Source organism: Pogona vitticeps, chromosome 2 (genome assembly GCF_051106095.1).
Source record: "Pogona vitticeps strain Pit_001003342236 chromosome 2, PviZW2.1, whole genome shotgun sequence".
NCBI lineage: Eukaryota > Metazoa > Chordata > Lepidosauria > Squamata > Agamidae > Pogona > Pogona vitticeps.
In genome coordinates this window covers 162,797,482-162,818,304 of record NC_135784.1, presented here as the reverse complement: position 1 = coordinate 162,818,304, position 20,823 = coordinate 162,797,482, and the positions used below count along the sequence as shown (strand labels likewise).

Below are 20,823 nucleotides of genomic sequence, written 5' to 3'. Positions count from 1 at the left end.
AGCCTGGAAAAGATCAATCCGCTGGCACAAAGGACAGTTGCACATGTTGGATCAAAGGAACAAGATTCTGGCAAAAGTGTATTATCAGGACAAGCAGATAACAAGAAGTCATTCACAGAGCAGTTGTATGTGTAGAAGGGGATGAGCCCAAACTAGACTTTACTGTTGGCCAGCTTACAGTATGTGTTAGAATGTGAAATCTGTCGAGTTTCTGTAAAGCAAGGGAGTGAGGGAATAAAAAACAGATAACATGGCTCGGCAGGAGGGATCTGTATATGCTGAACTCTTCTTTAGCCAGTGGTTGGTTGGTACATTTAAAATATTTATACGTCACCTTTTTCTTAAGAGGACCCAAGGCAACTTACAGTAGTGGTGCCTCGCAAGACGATGTTAATTCGTTCCGCGAAAATCGCTGTCTTACGAAAACATTGTCTTGCAAAACGAAAAAGCCCATTGAAATGCATCGAAACTGGTTCAATGCGTTGCAATGGGCTGAAAACTCACCGTCCAGCGAAGATCCTCCATGGGGCAGCCATTTTCGCTGCCTGTAAAGTGGGGAATCCATCCTGAAAACACAGCGGGGAGCCATTTTGCACAGTGGGTGGCCATTTTAGAACCACCGATGAGCTGTTTCTAAATTGTCGTTTAGCGAAAAATCAGTTCCCAAAGCAGGGAACCGATCATCGTTAAGCGAATTTTCCACATAGGAACATTGTTTTGCGATCGCAAAAACTTCATCGTCAAGAGGTTTCGTCGTTTAACGAGGCAATCGTTAAGTGAGGCACCACTGTATTTGTGGTTCCCACCCACAAAGTGGTTCTTCCCACCTGGCTTTCTCCTAGCAGAAGCACCTTCTTAACTCTGACTTCTGGAGAAGCTGGTGTGTGTCAATGTGTCTTTTTAGGGGCAAAAAAAGAGTGAGGACTCAATGCCCCCCCCCCGGATCCATGCTATGCATTCAGTTTCCTCTCAGCTCCTTGCTTTACAGAAAGGACAGGGGACCATATGGCCCTCCGGATGTCATTGGACTGCAACTCCCATCATTCCTCTCACCTGTTGGTGAGAGCTGGCATCCAACATGGACTGGAAGACCACCTATTCCCATCTTTCTAGAATTTGGTGGTGAGGAGGCTCTTATGTGTAGTCCTCTCACCGTCATGGCCAGTTTTGCCCCTGAGAGGCACTTGAATTATTTGAGGGGGGAGCAAAGCCCAGCCCTAGCAGGCAGCTGTACCAAGGTTTGATGGATGCTGGGAGTTGCAGTCCAACAACATCTGGCCTGAGCTGCACTTGGCCCGCCCCTCACTTGGCTAAACCCTTTAGTTCTGGTAGCTCTTTCTAGTTGTGGATGTTTTGGATACAATTTTCATACTGGAGCTGCTGCTGCCCATGGCCGAGCCCATGCTTCCCATGAGCCCCCGCCCACTGGCAGAGCTGATGCTGCTGCCGCCTCCTCCCATGCTGAGGCCTCCTCCGTAGCCAAGGCCAGCTCCACCGGCGACTCCCATGGCACTCCCGCCACCGTAGTTCATGCCTCCAGAAGAGTGGACCACAGCTGTAAAGAAATAAAAGCAGAAGATCAGTGTGTTCACAGGGCAGCAGCTTTTTTGGGGGGTGGGTGTTAGAGTGAGGCCCGTGAAAACATTGGCTGAAGGAAGGAAAAGGGGAGAAGGCAGGAGAGACACCTCCCCAGCTGTAGAATGAAGGACGTGGTTTTAGCTTCTTCCTCCAGACAAATCTTCAGGGAGGCCACGATTACCACATGCTTAGTAAAGGTACAGTCTTGGTCCCACGTGTATTTTACTCCAGAGTCCCCCTAAATTCTGTGGAATGTACTCTTTAGTAAAGGTATATGTAATTATACTTGGGGCAAAGGTGAACAAAGTAAGGTAGACAGGCTGCATGTGCCCATTAGAGGCAGCTCTGTCACCCAGAATAATTTGGTGGGGGTTCCTGTTCTCAGCCATACACATCCCTCCCCACCCCCTTGGAGGTTTCCAGTAGCAATGCTTTTTATATAAAACAGGGTAGAGGGATTTCCCGACCCAAACCCCCAAATCAAAAGAGGATGTGAACATTCAGACACTTCTGGGCTTGTTTCTTTGTTTGTGAGCATGTTTTTAATTGGGGAGGTGGTGGTGGTGGTGAAGACTTCCGTCGGTGTTTGGGGCAAACATTTTACCCACACCTTGGGGGCTGTTTTACATAACCATCTCAGAGGGTGCATGGTATCTACTGGAAACAATATATCTGAGCATACCTTAGTCCCTCAGTTGCCATGTGCAGGCAATGTCTGGACATGATGGCATGAGCAAAAGTCAGCTCCTGCTCATGGTAAGGGGAGCAAAGACCGTTCACCCATGGGATCCTGAACACTATGCTGTGAACCAAGGGGAAGCCAACAAGCCTCAAAATATTTCGATCACAAAGCCCTTTCTCCACTGGCTTTCCTTTTTTTGATACTGCCTACAACATTGCCTTATTATTTGGATTTGATACTCTCGAACTGCTTAGGGCGTGAGCCTTCACAACCCACTACATATCACCTATGCTTGTAACAAACTTTGGCATAGCCAATTCCAGCAGTTGCCCTTTAATGCTTTATAGCTTGCAAAATACAGTCCTTTTTCCTCTTCTTTCCATCTGAGGCAGAAAAGCTGCATAAACAGTTTGTGTAGATACTGCTTGAAGGACTGCAGGGCTGGGTTTCATTCATTTCCACATCCCCACCCCTAAAGAGTGTTCTAAAATAACTTCTCTTCTGGAGGATCAGAAACACAACACATTCCTTTGGGGTTTGTTTTGTTTTGCTTTGTTTTGTTTTTGTAAAAAAAAAATAAGGAAATGTTTTGTCTGGTCAATGCATCAGAAATATCCAGCTTTGTACTACTTGCCAAGACTAGAATACCACTCACTGACAAAATAGCTTTGCTTGGTTATTTCAGGAGAACTTCATGGGAGATAGATCTGTTATGAATGGCTCTCAACCATGACAGCTAGAAAGAAAACCTTCATGTCCTGAGATGGTTATGTAACTTGGATTGTCACAAGCTGGAGACAAACAGTAGGATGGCTGTCACTCATTCTACCTTGTTGGTGAGTTTCCCCTCTACTACAGATAAGACATCAGTAGGGCTGAAATCATTTTAGTGCTCCAGAGAGTTTATCCTGAGATGTCATTTAGGAAATTCTTCTGGGGTTTGAGAAACCAGGCTTTGAAACAAAGCCTTATTTAGATCCCACAGACTAATTACAAAACAAAAGAAGCTAATTTCCAGATTACATCAGGTGGGAAAACCTTCTACTGTGAACATTCTATATATTTCCTTCTGATGATGATACACTGACTTGTCATATATATAGTGTCCTTAGTCCTCTCTAGGGTATGCAGGACACTAATGAATATCAGCTTCTGAGAAACAGTAACAGGAGGGTCTGGTTGCCCTCAGGTGGGCTTATGGGCTTCCTAAAGGCATCTGGATGTTCACGGATGGACAAGGGAGGGTGGGCCAGTTGGATCACTGATATGATCTAACAAGACAATATCTATGTTGTTAGGTTCTCATGGCATTTGTGGAACATGGGGAACCTGTGCCCCCCCACCAGACTTCGTTGCTTTACAACTCCATGCTAGCTGGAATTAATGGGAGCTGGAGTTTAAAAATTTGGTGTCTTTTCTTGGCCAAAAGCAAAGATGGACAACTGTGACCCTTCAGATGGCTTTGGACCACACTTCTGACCAGCGTGGGCAATGGCGAGGGAACAAAAGCTTACATTCCATCAGAATCTGGAAGGTCACACACTGCTCACCCCTTGGCCTAAAGTGACTTTTTGAGGTGGATTAGTGGTGGATTTCTTCCCGAGGCCAAACTTCTGAAATACTATGAAGAAAGCAAAAAGGTTCCACGTGTACTGAGGCTGCTATTTGAGGTTGCCTACAGAACCAGAGGTTGGAAGTTCAACTCCCCACTATGATTCCTGAGAGAAGAGCCAGCCTGTGTGGCTTTGGCCAAACTGCAAAGTCCCAGAACGTCCCCAGAAGAAAGGAATGATAAACCACTTCTGAGTACTCTCCACCTGGAAAACCCTGAAAAAGGGTTGCCATGTCAGAATTAACTTGATGACAGATGATTATTATTAAAGGAAAGTTTGAAGCAAATTTGGAGAGGGCTTCAGATTAAACATCTGAGGAATATGAAGAAAAGGAGCTAAAGGGTTTCATAAGAATTAGGATAACCTTTGAAGGGCCTTCTGCATCTCCTTAGTTCTACAAACAAAGCCTATGGACCTCTTTAGGTATTTTTTTTAAAATTACTTTGAAACTGTAATTTATTTTACTCCATTTTTAATTAGGAAAGACGGGTGGAAGGAAGGGAGATCAATGACATAATTCAGTGGTGCTCAACCTTGGGTAACCCCAGGTGTTCTTGGACTACAACTCCCAGAAACCCTGGCCAGCACAGCTGGTGGTGAAGGCTTCTGGGAGTTGCAGTTCCTGAACACCTGGCTTACCCAGGATGGGGAAACCACTGACATAATTCATGGATGTAGAGTAACTTGTAATTTACTGAATTTCTTTCATCCTCTTATTACTTACAGATATTTACTGCACCAACACCCTCTCCAGCAAGCCTGTATGAGAAAGGGGGAAAAAAAGATTATTGTTAACAACTACAATATTGAAGGACAGCAATAGGTTTTAGAAGTTGTTTTACAGAAACATCCAAATCTAATAACGTTATTATATCACATGAAATGCTTGTTTGTCACATTAGTAAAGATTTGGTCTTCAGTGCACAATGAGCTCTGCACGCATGGGTCTTTTGCAATATCAGAGCTGGCTTTAAGAGAGAAGGGGCCCTAAGCAGTGTGCTGACTGAAGTGACCCTACAAGTGTTTGCCGTCTCCGTTTTCTCAAATGTAATGTCCAGGAACAGCAACAGTCACATAGCAGTGCCTGCAAAAACATGGTGAAAAATTAGCCACAAGTCTCTTCTGAGTATGGGCCTCAATGGGTATTGAGCAATACCTACTGAGGATCAGCAAGGGGCCCCTGTTCCTAGATGCCATGCAAAGACACCAGTCTTGGGTGTCCTTCTTTGAAACAACGCCAAGGCTTAAGAAGAGCTTTATGCTCTTGAAACAGCTAGTAGTGGGAAGTCCAGTTATACTTTGATTCGGTCTGCTTCTCATCTTTCAGTGCGACAGCGAATGCCAATTCACAGTCCTTGGCATCGCAAGAGATTCTCGGAGTGAATTTCTTGTGACTGGTGGATCCTGATCAGACAAAATCTGATCTATGTACAACATTAGCTGATTAAATAATCTTGCCATCACCACTATCCTTTAGTGGTGGAGGCCAGAAGCATTAAATCAGATGCCTATCATTACCACGGACTGGGCCTTTTTTTGCAGACGTTTTTGTACTACATATCCCAATATCCAATCATGCTGGCTGGAGGCTGCTCGGCCTTATCATCTAAAGCATCTGATGGGCCAAAACATCTAGAAGGTGTCAATGGGATCTAAGTATGTTAATTAGGCTCTTGTGCCTGAAGACAACATACTATGAAGATTATCATGCAAAAGGAAAAAATTACTGGTCACTTTTCCAAACTTTGACATATAAACAAAAAACAAGTATGTCCCAAAAAGTATATAAGATTGGTCTTAAAATCTGGTATCTAGTCCTCCCCTCCCCCATCCAGTATACCTTCAGCAGCCCAGAACTAGGATAGACAAGTCTTCCCCAGCTTCCTGCTTCTAGATGGTTGTGACTACTATCCATCATCTTCAGTTCTTGTCTATGCTAGTTGAGACTTAGGGCCATTTTGGTCCATGCTAAATCAGGCTGCAAAGAGTCAGTAGAGGTCGAGGAGAGGAGGAATGTGCCATTTGGCATGCTGCTCCCATCCGAATGGCATATTGACCTTTGTATCAATTAAACACTTCCCTTGATCGTCTGCAGAGGGTCAGGGGACGTAAATTTTTTTATATATTATCACTGATGGGATGTATCACTTCAATTAAATTGTTTTAAAAGTACTTCTCTTTGCCTGCATGTGTATTGCTGATTGAGAAACTCTCATAGCTTTGGTTTCATTGAGCACTACATAGAGAGGCAAAAAAACAATTTTTAAAAAATTTAATCTAAGTTATTCACCACATCAGTGATGATCTACCAGACACAATAAAAATAATTTCACTTCCCCTGACCCTAACTCATCTCCCTCAGGATCAGGGTAAGGGTTTAATTTCCACTATATTGAAACAGCTCATAAGCTGATTCAGGATACTGGAAACGGACACTGTAAAGAGCTGCAATGCTCTTGTTTAGTCCATTCCAAGTGACCATACCCACTGGGAACAGACTACATTGGAGCCCTCCACCTCACACCAAAGTAGTAGATCTCCCTGAGAGGGGTTCAAAAAGGTGTGGATTGGGACAAATTGGTCGACTCCACATCTGAGCACCGGAAGAAAGAGTGGACCAATGTGAACCATCAGCATACCAGAGAGAGGGGACAAATGCCCTTGTGGGCAAGCTCTGATTCAGTCTGGAAGGGTGCCACATTGCAAAAGCCTGGAGTAGACTTTGAGCATTAAGAAACTGGGATATCATGAAGAGACAAAAGGCTTCCACAAAAGAGCAGGTTCCCCGACCACAACTCTGTATCCCAAAGCAAAGTGTTCCGTACTTCAATGTAGGGAAATGATTCTGCTGTAGAGAGCATATTATTATATTAATTAATAATATGCTCTCTACAGCAGAATCATTTCCCTCACATTCCCCGAGCCGGACTCGGATACTTCAAACCTACACATAGGGAAGCACTTTCCATATGGGATAAATCACCTTATTTGGTAGTATTATGCCTTCCACCCACCTGCTCTCCTCTCCTTCCAGCAACTTCCTGTAGGTGGCGATCTCTATATCCAGGGCCAACTTGACGTTCATAAGCTCCTGGTATTCACGCAGCTGGCGGGCCATGTCTGCCTTGGCCTTTGTTAGAGCCTCCTCCAGTTCAGCTAGCTTTATCCTGGCATCTTTCAGGGCCAATTCTCCACGTTGCTCGGCATCAGCAATGGCTGCCTGCAGGCTGGCACACTGCAAAAAGAATGGATGATGACTGAGTTCAGAATGTATTGCCTTCCAATGGGCAGAGCCCCTCTCTGTTCACTTCAATCATGGGTGAGATGCTACACATGCATCCCTCTGTGTGCACACCAATGACTATGTGGGCTTGGGCTTCTACTGCAGTAACATCTTGGAGGGCCATGTGTTGCCCACCCATGATTTTATCAATCAGAGATCTATTTGTTATAGAACAGAAATAGATTACAAATGTGATTGGGTTACAACTGCTTAGAACTGGTTTATCCCTTAGAATTGGCTGTTCTGGCTAGATTTCACCAGCTTTGGGCGGGGGGGAGGGGTTGTACCTTCACTTCTGTGGCATAAGAATGCATGTTGCAGTGTTTGCATCTGCAAGGAATCAGAGCACTGTCACATAAACGTTTTGTAATGGGTTGGCCACATCGTAGCTTCAGGGATGTGTGCAGACTGTTTCTCTTCAAATGCCACACTTTGTTGTGCACCCAGTGTGGTGTGGTGGATAGAGGGATGAACTAGGACTCAGGACACAAGGGTTGGATTCCCCAGCTCTTCCACGGAAACTCAAAAGGAATGCTGGTAGAAGTGGTAAAATCACTCCTTAAATATCTCACTTACCTTGAAACCCCTATTAGGATCGCCGTATGTCCGTTCTGACTTGACAGCACTGAACAACAAATTCTGTTTTTTTAAACAATTGCAATTCCTGCTTTTACTTCCTTCCCCTCCTTCTCTGACATCCAAAGCTAAGACACATGTGATCAGATAGTACAGACACCAGTGGCTCATTGTCTCTCTTTAATATGTAAAGCAATGCAAAGCATTCTGCTTATATACTGACCAACAGGGCTTAAATCACTGCCTGGGTGGTTTACAATTATGCAGGCTAAATATTGCCCCACCACCGTACTCAGTTTACCAACCCAGGAAGAATGGAAGGCTCAGTCAACCTTGAGCTGGCTACCTGCGCCTGCTGGGATTGTAACTTGGGTCATGGTGAGAGTCTTCACTGCAGTACTGTAGTTTAACCACTTGTGTATTCACAATTTTGCCGGCATATAAGGTTTTATACTTGTTCATTTCATAAATACGCCAAATGGTTGCAATTTTATATACTTAGTGATGAATGGAGCATTTTATACTGCCGTAGCAAGGAAACAAATGCAGGCTTAATATGAAAATAATCACGGTCGTCCCCCCTGCATCTGTTTTTTTCCTTGGGGGAAAAGAAAGATGGGGGATTCTAGTACTTCTATGGCTTCAAAACTACTTGGAATATTCCCTGTTATTCCATTCTAGGTTGTAAATTTTAACTGGAGGAAAAAAATGGAGTGGAAATCTAGGGACACAAGGACCTCCGTCTCCAGAAATATCATTCATCTTATTTAAACTCTTCACTCATTGTCTCCTTCAAATGTTCTTCCCAGACAGAAACAGCCACCCCCCACAACACACAAAACCCTTTTGCCATGACATTTTGACTTGTACAAAACTGAATGGTAAATGCAAGACAGCACCTGTTTTTTCACATTGTCAATCTCGGAGTGAAGCCTCTGAATCATGCGGTTCAAATCTGAGATCTCGCTCTTGGTATTGCGCAGGTCGTCTCCATGCCTTCCAGCAGAAAGCTGCAGCTCTTCATACTGCAGGGGAGGATCCAAAAAAGTGAAAACATTGAACACCTAATTAGTGGGACATAGTCCCTTTTTAATTGACTTTGAATGACCCAACTGAGATTTTTGTTTTTTAAAATGTACAGTATTTCCAAATTTTGTTTGGTACACCTTTTTATATTTCAGCTAAAAAACATTAGTTCTTTAATAAAAGGACACCAAAATACGTAAAGGCCCCCACTGAGTAGAACAAGAAGGAGGACTAATTAGGCTGCTTTAATTTTCAAGTGAATGATCATTCATTATCATTTGAAGGGCCACCTCTCTTCTCCCTGGAAAGGGAACTGAAAAGCACAGTCTCATCAATTTTACTAGGCACGCCCCTACCCTACTGCTTCAAATAATACAGATTTTGTATACTATCGAAAACTGAAAACCAGTCACCCCCCCTTTTGTTTTAAAAGAAAAAGAAAAACTGATTTTTTTCCAAACTCATACCACTGCACAAGAATTCTGGGCCCTCTCACCTTACTTTGATACCAGGATTCTGCCTCAGCCCTGCTTCGATTGGCAATGTCTTCGTACTGGGCCTTGACCTCAGCAATGATGCTGTCCAGGTCCAGGCTTCGGCTGTTGTCCATTTGGAGAATGACAGAGGTGTCCGAAATTTGGGCATGCATCTGGGCTATTTCCTAAAGCGAAAAAAAGGGGTTTAAGATAGGAAGAAGAAAAAATGCTTACGAAATAAAAGACACTAAAATCTCCATCTTGGCCAGGTATCAGCTTTGGATAAAGCTTTACGAGGAAAGGAATCCATTCACATATCTCTAGTCACCCTCCCCCAGACTGGAACGTTGGGCCGAAACCTCCATCCTCCCCAGGACTGGTCATCCAGATGATTTAGCATCTAACAAATGACACGTCCTTCCTTACGGCATCATATAGAGTCTTCAGGAAGCAGGCTTCATCATGCAGGCTATCGGTTTTTGCTTCCAGCTCAACCTTGTTCATGAAGGCAGCATCCACATCCTGGAAAAAGAAGACAATCAAGCAGTTTGAACCTTACGATAGAGCCCAAACAGAACCATCACTCCCCTCAACAGCGTGGGGATAAAACAGGCGTGGGCAATCCCGGATCGTCCAGATGTTTGGGCCTGCAATTCCTATCATCCCTACTCAGCATGATCAGTGACAAAGGACTGTGGAAGGTGAGGGCCCAAACATCTGGAGGACCAAAGATATTCCTCTCACCCCATTGGGCCCAAGTGGACTGAAATCCCTCACCTTCTTGAGCACCACAAATTCATTCTCTGCAGCTGTGCGCTTGTTGATCTCATCTTCATATCTATTTGGAAGGAAGAGTGTGACTCGTTAGCATTTGGAGAAAAAAGGAATACAAAGGAAGCTCTTTCAGTTTCACTGTCCCCAGACTTTTCCCAAGGCTTTCTTTTACAAAGGCTTCTATCATCCTTCACAGGAACAGGCATGAAGGTAAACCATATTCTATGGCAGATCTCTAAGTCGTCTGATCTGCCAAGAGTTCTGACTGTTTGTTGAACAATGCTAATAACAAAATGGCTGTCCCCAACAGAAGAACTGTAGTGCTGAAATCAAGTGAGCTGGAAGCCACTCCCTAAAGGAAGCAGACGGTTAGCATCTGCATATGGTGGATTTACTTAGCAATGTTGTCTCCAGCCACTGTTTGAGGGCAGCCTTACCCAGTGTGGGCATCTTCCAAGTGTGTTTTATTGCAGTCCCCAATTACCCCTAGCTGACATCCTGTTTTAAGATTTCACCGATCAGTCTTGCCAATGTCTTATGGGAAGGCCAAGTTTCTGCCAGATCCAGCCATGCTCTGCTCAGCCTTAAAACAAAGCAACATTAGCCTCAAGTGCCTTGATGTTCTGGCTCTGGGCATCCTCTTTTGTGACATGCTTCTGAAAGGATGCAACTATGAACATGCCCAGATTAGCTTTATTGACTTCACTTTTGAGGAGAAGCCAACCCAAATGCTCCTCTTTTGGCTTCTCAAATGGTTGCCAGAGACGAAGCTGCCAAAAGATGCTGCAGGAACTGGTCTGTTATTGACTGGGCCTTGTTATAGGACCATCCCCTAGAGCTAAACCATAGAGGAAGATTGTCTGACATTTCTCCAGCTTTCATGAAAGGCACTTAACACTCCAATAATGTTCTTCTTTGATGAAACAAACAACTTTATTAGCCCTTCTGACATTCTTCTCATGCTGATAGAACCTGGTGTTCAACTCATTAATGCCACACCCAGAAATGAGTCAGAGGATGATGAATGCCATCCTTGTGACTGCAGAAGGTCTGTGGTCCTGTGACCAAAAAGAGGCGTGCTGGACCCTTCCTCTGGGTGGGATTCTAATCAATGGCCAGGAGATCCTGCTGAGCAGCAAGTGACTGGTTAAGTTCTTAGTAATTGCTATCACTGTGGGTCAGTTAGGGAGAAAAGAGAGTGCCATTTGTTCTTGCTGGTCACTCTCCAGAAAGTGATGGTAGGTGAATGGGACACCTCACTCTCACTGCCACTCAATCAAGTGGGCGCTGGCCGGTTAGCTACACTTCAGAAAAGTGTAGGCTTCTCAGGTCAAAGAAACACTAACGTTAAATACACACTTGCAGAAGGCTAACTGGAGTGGCAGCTGCCTCCAGGGCAGCCAAATTTCTGATTTCTGGAAAATATGTTTTAACAACAGCAACCACCCAGTATTTATAAGATAACGACCTCCCGAAATGCTTTTATTATCTCTCAAAATGGCTACGACCTTTTAACACATGCTATGCCCTCTCTGATCTGAAATCTGAACTGAACAGTCTCTCACAGGGTAGGGTCCCAGCACCATTATTAACATTTACACAAATCATCAACCAACCATCCCATATTCTAGGAAATTCAGCTATGCTGATGATCTTGCCTTGACAGTCCATGGGGAAACCTATGAGGCTGTCGAGCGCCAGCTGATCTCTCCATTAGAAAATCTTTATATTACAAAACCAACCAGCTGAAACCAAATCCTTTGAAAACAGAAGGGTGCGCCTTCCACTTAAAGAACAGAGGAGCAGAGAGGAAGCTCTGAGTTTAGCTGCGAAGGCAAGATTTTTGAACACTGGCCCACCCCAAAGTATTTGGGTGTCGCTCTGAATCAACAAAAAACATTGCCTAAACACCAAACAGAAAGTTACCATCAGAAATAACATACTTGGGGAACTGCCTGGGTCAGACAGGATGCACACCCACAAACAATGAGAACAATAGCTTTGTGCCTGTGTTACTCCACAGAAGACTATGCTAATGCAATATGGTGCAAATCAGCAGATGTCAAATAAGTGGATGTAGCTCTTAATGAATCATGCAGATTACTATTGACTGCCTGAAACCTATTGAAAAGGTTTGTTATTTGGCTGCCATTGCCCTTCCAGAAACGTGTTGAGAGGGGCTAGCAAATAATGAATGAAATGAGGTAATATAGCATCAAACCCATAAATTTCATGGACACCAACTCCCTAAGTTAAAGGTTCCCCTTGACATTTAGTTCAGTTGTGTCTGACTCTAGGGTGTGGTGCTCATCCCTGTCTCCTAGCCGTAGAGCCAGCGTTTGTCCGTAGACAGTGGTCATGTGGCCAGTGCGACTAGACACGGAATGCATTACCTTTCCACCGAGGTGGTACCTATTTATCTACTTCCATTTACATGCTTTCGAACTGCTAGATTGGCAGGAACTGGGACAAGCGACGGGAGCTCACTCCATCACATGGATTCGATCTTACGACTGCTGGTCTTCTGACCTTGCAGCACAGAGGCTTCTGTGGTTTAACCCGCAGTGCCACCACATCCCTACCAACTCCCTAGACGATGGTTAGAACTGAAGAACTGCTTTCTGCATGAATCTCAAGCACTAAATATTAAACCAAAAAGAGGTTAGGCTAAACCTGTGAAGAACAAAAACAACACACTTTGCCAAATGGATGAATGCTGAAGAATGTCTCCTACCAGGATAAAACTAGCTGGAGCATCTGGAAGTCATTTAATAGACTTCAAAGTGAATATCAAAGAATAATCAAATAAAATGGGGCTACTTTGATGCAGGACAAATTTTCTGTGACTGTGGAAAAATCCAATCAATGCAGCACTTCCGTGCATGCAATTTATGCCCCACCATGCATACAAAAGAAAATCATCCAAATGACTGAGAGAACACTACTGAAGTAGCTGGCTTCTGGTTAAAACCAGTTTGGAATGCCCTCCCGACTGAGATTCGTCTGGCGCCGACGCTGATGACATTTCGGCGCCAGGTCAAAACCTTCCTGTTCCAAATGGCTTTTAACTGAAATAATATCAGCCTTAGGTCTGAAGGCAATTTTTAGAATATATATTCTAATTGCATTTTAATTATCTTGCCCTTTTATTTTGCCTTTTTATTGTGTTTTAAATGCTGTAAGCCACCCAGAGACCTTCGGGTAGTGTGGGCGGCATATACGTTAAATACATAAATAAATAAAATAAATAAATAATTATCTTAACATTTTAATTTGTTTTTCATTTCACCTGAATTTCATAGACTTCTGTAATTTTAAATTGTACAACCCTCTAGTATGAATAAAGAAAAGACCACAGTTGTACCCTACTATTGAAACACAATCTTTGTGAATTACCTTTTAACATATCCAGAAAACTACAGCTGGTGTACAGTTTGGGTGCTGGGACTTGGTGTGACAGTGAGGAGGTTAGGGAAATGGGGTAGTTTGCTTATCTAAAACTGCAGTGCACAAGCAATGCTGGTAGCAAGCACATATCTGAGCTAAGGATATCAAGAAATGTCACTGAATTCTTCTTTCGTGTGCAAACAGATGAGGGGCTTCCAGGCAAGAGCAAGGCAAAGAGAACTGTTTGTGCAATCTATGTGCAAAACTAATGATCTTTTCCTTAAAGAAGCAACACACAGACACAAGTCACAGTGAGTACTGGATGATTGTTCAAAAGGTCACAAACAACCTTACTGGCACTTCTTATTCTTTAAAGCCAATGCAACACAGTCGCTGCCATTGTTATATTGTGCAAGCTGCATTATTTGTTTTAAAGTGGCCGCCTAGAGTGGTCGTTTGACCAAATAGGCGGGGTATAAATACAATAAAATAAATAAATAAATACATAAAGTGCTACTTGCATAATTTCACCTTATTTGCACAGAAAACAGCCCTTACTTCTCTTGAAAAGAAGTGTACAAAATCCTTCAGGCTCTTGTGTGCTGAGAAGATAATTCTGCAGTTCCTCATCCCGCCCCCTGCCCCCACCATGAGAGGACAAAATCAGGGAGGATTCAATCCCCATTTCTGAATCCAGTTTTAGGGCTGATTTTTCTTCTTCTTCTGTAAAATAGGTATGGGCAAAGTGTAGCCCTCCAGATGCTGGACTGCACTTCCCAGCCTTTCCCTCCACTGGCTGTGTTGGCTAGGGCTGATGGATCTCTCTCTCTCTCTCTCTCTCTCTCTCTCTCTCTCTCTCACACACACACACACACACACACACACACACACACACACACACACACACACACACACACACACACACACACACACTTTTGTAGTTTACTGTCTGTCTGTCACATGTCTGAACACACAACCAAATACATAACCTGGCACGTCTGAGCATGTGACAGGCAGAAGGCAACCTTGTGTGTACCGTTTATGAGACTGCCAGATTCTGGCTTGCAAATCTCACAGGATTCTGCTCCATCTGTTTCATTTGGCGCATTTACTTGGTTATATTTCACAGAGTGCGGCTGGATTCCAGCCCGCCCCACCTGATCCTGAAGTCTTCCACGGCACCTTGCATGTTCTTCAGTTCTGACTCTAGGTGTGGCCTCTGTCCCAAAATATCATCCAGCTTCTTCTTTAAAAGAGCGATGTAACTTTCAAACAAAGGCTCGATGTTGTGACGGGTGATCTTTTGTTCCTGCAAGAGGCTCCATTTGGTCTCCAGCACTTTGTTCTGTTGCTCCAAGAAACGGACCTGGAAGAATCCCACAACCACATAAAAACAGGTGGTGTGCCACATCCTTGACTGTCAACCCGGACCAACAACCTCTGAACACCTTCTCCCTTTCTTTTAACTAAATCGCAAGGATTTATCAGCAAACATTTTGCATGGAAAAATACATATGAACATACCCAGTCTTGGGTATAGTAGTATCATACAGCACTTATTATCAGATCACTTGGAAAGTGTCAGAATCCCGTAGTGGGTGGCCAAATGTGATATTCCAGACATTAACACGGGAATCTTTATAATCAGATATATGCATCTGATCATTCCTGTTTGCCTTTTATTTTTAACATGAATGGGGAATTTTGCATGGATTCTGATGCACGACATTGTTTAGACAAGATGCAAGAGGACCCCACTTTGGGCTTGCATTTTGAAAAGAATTGCTTCCTGCCCGACCATCCCAGGGCAAACCTCTTTGGAAGCTGAGGGGTTTGAAAAGCATCTTGTGATAAAAAAAGGAGGCTGAATTTTTACAACAGGGAAGCAAGGTCAGTGCCACTGTGCAGATCCTCAGTGGCACTGACTCAGGCTCTAAAGCAGCATTTTGGATCCAGTTTATGTGCAGTTTTGCATATGATTTTTCAAATGGAAACCCCACTCAATGGGAATTATATTTGCTAGACAGGAATTGGAAGAAGGGACCCTGGAAGTCATCTAGGCAAATGTTCTGCTTGGTGCAGGATGCAACCATAGCATCCCCTGAAAAAGCTCTCAGGTCCCCTCCTGACATGGTCTCTCACACTCTTAGGCAGTTTCTCCTGAAGTTCTACTTCTTTGCAATTTTCACCAATACAAGGAAATTTATTTATTTATTTATTTATTTATTTATTTATTTATTTATTTATTTATTTATTTATTTATTTATTTATTTATTTATTTATTTATTTATTTAATATCCCGCCTATCTAGCCAACTCAGGACCACTCTAGGCGGAAACACATTCCAACTGAGCCCATTTACCTGGGACAATTTGTTAATATTTTTGCTTTTGCCTATCTCAGCTTTGTCTTTTGTTGTCTTTAAAAATGTTGTTGATGTTCAAACATGTGCACTAGAATTTTTTGGGGGGTCATTTCTATCCTTCAGATTGCCAGCAGTTATTCCTCTGGCCAGAGGGAGATGTTTCTTCCTGTTAATGTGTGGACAAGAAAACACATGCACGCAGAATGCCAGTGAACTGCTTTCTATAAATCTGTTCAGACAGGGGAACCATTTCTGTCGGATCCTCAAACCATGGTCTCCTGGTGAGACATCACGGAAAACCATGGTTCAACAAGACAGGATGTCAGTGACAAAGCTAACCACTCAGTAAGAGGGAAACTGTTTGGAAATGCAAGACATAATTACACTCAAGCCAAATCTGTGTTTGAGTTACAAGTATAAGTAAGCATTCTGTCTATGACTTTCGCTTTGTTAATTTTTTTCTTTTGTTAGTTTATTAACTGAAGGCTCTGGGACACAGTGAAGAAGCAACATGGGGAGAGCAGTTTTGGAACTTTTAAGAGTTGAAATGTTGATATCATCTGCCAGAGTGCTAGGAAAACTTGCAAACCTTCACTTCTAGAAAGTGAATGAGGAGACAACTAGACTTTCTAGCTGTATTCTTGCTAGTTAAAAACTGGCAAAGAGAAAATCAGCAAATTTATTTTTAGTCTGCGTCACTTCTGCATAGATTTCTTGGAACATTTTTCTTTGTGCTACTTTTTACACTACAACTACAGCTAGCATGGGGGATTCTGGGAGATGCACTTCAAAAAAGTAACTTTTTCCCATTTGTGTTGCTTCATAGATCCACTTCATTCCAATTCCACACCAATCCACTGCACATTCACATTATTTCGGAACAGGTTTTCTCATAAACCTTATACTTTCATTTATTTCTGTGGCAAGAGCTGTATCACAAGATTTGAAGAAGCACATGAATAGAAAGACAGCAGCATTTCTAGCCTGAGTAGGAGTTCAGGAAGTGATCCATTTTGCTTCGAAACAGACGTACAAAATCTTGTACAAAACTCTTAGGTATCCTTAATCCTGATCACAGGAAATTTTTAGGAGAGGAATCAGAAGGAAACTTACCTTGTCAATGAAGGAAGCAAACTTGTTGTTGAGGGTCTTAATCTGTTCCTTCTCTTCTTTCCTCACCTTCTGGATGGTTGGGTCGATCTCAAGGTTGAGAGGAGCCAGGAGGTTGGGGTTGATGGTTACCTCATGGATGCCACCAGCTCCAGGTACAAAGCCACCTGGACCATACCCACCACCACCGACAACTCTGTACCCAATGCCACCATGACCTATCCCATAGCCATATCCGGATCTGGCAGAGTGATAGCCACCCATGGAAATTCTTTTACTTGCTCCAAAACCATGGAGGCTTCTGCTGCCAAAGGTACCACCACCAGCATGTCCAAAGCCTGCACCACCTCCCCGGGCTACCGAAATGGTGCTAAAGCTTGTCCGGCTACCTGGGATAACAGCCGAAGAGGCACTAAAATTCCTAGTAACCCTGACTGATTTCTGAGCCATGGCTCCCGAGGACAAAGATAGAGGCAGAGAAAGGAAGGCAAGTGAAATCGGGCAAGGCTCCTGGACTATCAGAATCCTTTCCAAAGCTTGCACATTTCCCCTTTTTATGTTGTTCTAGAAATGGGTTTGGCCATTGGAGATTCACAGGTCATTGGGCAGAATTAATCATTTTGGTATGCCTGGCTAAGAGCCACTTTTTCCATCCTGTTCCATTATGTGCCTAACGTAATGCCCTGGCAACCTGCAGGCTTGTAAAACCAAGAGGAATTTTCTAACCCTGTACTTTACAGTGCCACAGGTGCCCTAAGGCCTTGCTTTTAACTTCATATACATCAACAAGTGTGGGTTGTTATTTTGGACCTGATGGGAACAGAACTGTCACAATAAGTGAACAGGAGTTGCTCACTCAGCTTCCCTGACAAGGATTTCCATCTGGGCACACCCTTTTTTGCCACTCCTCTTGGGCTCCTTATCCAGATACCCATTGTCAAGGCAACAGAGCCACTAGTGAGGACACCATCTATTTATCTTTATCATTCAAAAGTGTTCATATTAACAGGCAGTTTTGACCAGGAGAAATTCCACGCAAAACAAGTTTCCCATTCGCTTTCCATGGAATCTTCTCTGATTAATGCTACCTAGCACCTGCCCACCAAATTATTTTTACATGGCTCGTGGCACATGTACATGAAATTCTGAGTTACACTTAATGCATTTGACAGGTGGGCTACAGTCCATACAATCTCAGGACATCAGAAATTTGATCATCTTTGAGATTCCACAGGCTTTTTTTTTGTATTAACAGACTGACACAGCTGTTCCTCGTTGCGGGGAATCTCATCACCAAGACTGCTTTTAATTTTGTCGACAATCTTTTATTGGCGCACCTAAGTGCAAATCAATAAGGGACGTGGGGCATGACTCAGAGTAGATGGAGGAAATATAAATGGTTCAAACTTCACAAATTGTGCAATACTCTAGTCTAGTGGTTCTTAACCTTTGTTACTCGGATGCTTTTGAACTGCAACTCCCAGAAACCCCAGTCAGGACAGCTGGTGGTGAAGGCTTCTGGGAGTTGCAGTCCAAAACTCCTAAGTAACCCAAGGTTAAGAACCAGCGCTCTAGTCTACCATATTGGGAAACTGAAAAATGGGAAAGTGAAATATTCTCAAACCATCTGCTCCACTTAACAGGAAGCTCATTACAGAGTCCAGAATATGGGGAGAAACTCATTTAAGGTTAATTCTTACATGCAGCCTCACCATACTGGTGAGGCCGCACATGGGGTGCTGTATCCAGTTCTGGTCACCCCAATACAAAAAAGATGCTGAAGCCCTGGAAGGGGTGCAGAGAAGAGCAACAAAGATGATAAGGGGACTGGAGGCTAAATCCTATGAAGAATGACTTAAAAAACCTAGATATGTTTAGCTCAACGAAGAGAAGAATGATAGCAGTCTTCCAATATCTGAAGGGTTGCCCCAGGGAAGGGAGCATCGATTTATTCTCCATTGCGCCTGGGGGTTGGACAAGAACCAGTGGGTGGAAACTCGTCAGATGGAGATCCAACCTGGAATTAAGGAGGAATTTCCTGACATTGAGAACCATTAAGAAGCGGAACAACTTGCCTCCTGATGTTATGGGTGCCCCATTGCTGGAGGTTTTCAAGAAAAGATTGGACAGCCTTTTGTCCGGGATGGTATGAGGTCTCCTGCCTTGGGCAGGGGGTTGGACTAGAAGATCTCCAAGGTCCCTTCCAACCCAACGACGATTCTATGATGGGCACGGTTATTGTCACTTGACCACTTTGCCACGGTCAAATTCCTCTTTCAAAATGCCTGGACCCCAACCCCTCACAAATGCATCATTCCACGTGTTTCCTTAATACACAAAGCTGCCATCAGGGGACTCTGTTTTTCTTTGGATGGAAAGAACACATTGCTTTAATGTGCACTGTGACTAAATGATACTTTACTAGGCCCTGCAGCAATTGTCTGTACTATACAAAGTAAAACAGAACAACTGTTTTCATGAGGAAACACCCCTCTGTTTCTCAGCATATAAAATAGCCTTCTGAAGATTCTTTAAAATGTTGCAATCAGAATGCTGGGTGGATCACACAACAAAACTTCTATCATAATAACCATAGTGTATCACACCCACAACACTGAGTGTAATGTAGTGGATAGAGTGGCGGGCTAGGACTCAAGAGACCTACCTTGAAATTCCTGTCAGCCATGAGAACATAGGGGGCAGAGAGTGTGAAACTGGCAAAGCCACTCCTGTTTGAAAGCCCTATGAGGGTTGCTACAAGTCGTTTCTGATGATGGCATATAACACAGAGAACATCACATCTGCAATGCTGAAGTTTGGCACTGACTGACTTATATGATGCAATGGCATGCAACAGTTCTTTAATAATAATCATAATAAATATACTTCTCTTGCAGATGTCCATAAGAAATTGTTAAATAAAATACAAATCAATGTTATGCTAGTCCCTTAAGTTGACTGCTGCAGCTTTCCATTCTGCTTTAGAAATTAGATATTAGTTGCACTGAGAACACAGAAATTGCAGTTTTCACAAATCTGCCTTACTCTGGAAAGAGCCACTCTTGCTTGTCAGTGAATCCTTTAAAAATGAGGTGTTAATCAGCACTCCAGGAAAAAGAAAACGTAATCAACATAAATGAACATCTTTGGGTTCTAGGTCCATGGAAGGGGGGGCGCCATGCACCTCACATATACAAAGAAGGCTACACCTACACAGAGAGGCAGTGTAGTGTAGTGGTTAGAGTGTTGATCTGGGACTTGGGACATTCAGGTCCTCACTGAGAACCCTGAAACCCATCAGCTGACGACCTTGCCAGGAGAACTACACAGATTGTCTTGAGCTGTAGAGGAAAAGGTAAGATGTAAACATGACTGAAAGAATAGAAAATACATTGTCTAAAATCTTGGACAACTGCTGCCAGTCGATGCTACTGACTCAGTATAAAGCAGCTTCCTTCGTTTCTACCATTTGGTCAATGTTTATTTTTTATTATCAGTCAGTATGGATGGGATTTTTGGAATTCTTTGACTACAAGTCCTGTGATTCTCCACTTGAGGATTTATATCTGTCAGAGAGATACAGTACCTTATAGATACCTAGACGTAAGTGATCTGGGAGAACGGCTTCACCTGGAAGGCTTTGAGGCTTAGCTAGGCCGAGCTCCAGCCCAGCTTCCCCTTCTTGACAGCAGTTCTCTGAGATTTTACACAGAATTATTTCTGGCACAAGCTAGAAACAGTGGAGATTAAACCAAGGGCTGCCTGCCTGAAGAAGCATGATCTCTGTCGATGAACCACAAAGCCCTTCCCATCTCCATCTGTACACTTCAACTGAATAAAATTAGTACTGTATTGACACAAACTATTGTACAGTGAGAAGCAAAACTGTAATGAACATTTAACACTCCAATCCTTTTGGTTAGTTCAACAGCATCTTTCAATGGCCAGCCAGG

General features: G+C 43.4%; 1 protein-coding gene across 1 annotated transcript; it reads right to left on the bottom strand.

Moving 5' to 3' along the window:
• Nucleotides 1-1,019: 1,019 nt before the first annotated feature.
• On the bottom strand, nucleotides 1,020-17,206 carry LOC110070015 (keratin, type II cytoskeletal cochleal). The gene is made up of 9 exons (XM_020777602.3): nucleotides 16,874-17,206; nucleotides 14,553-14,761; nucleotides 10,012-10,072; nucleotides 9,661-9,756; nucleotides 9,255-9,419; nucleotides 8,632-8,757; nucleotides 6,888-7,108; nucleotides 4,598-4,632; nucleotides 1,020-1,555 (listed from the first exon to the last, which is right to left on the bottom strand). The coding sequence occupies exons 1-9, from the start codon at nucleotides 17,132-17,134 to the stop codon at nucleotides 1,320-1,322; spliced, it is 1,410 nt and encodes a 469-aa protein (XP_020633261.3). The 5' UTR covers nucleotides 17,135-17,206; the 3' UTR covers nucleotides 1,020-1,319.
• Nucleotides 17,207-20,823: the final 3,617 nt, after the last annotated feature.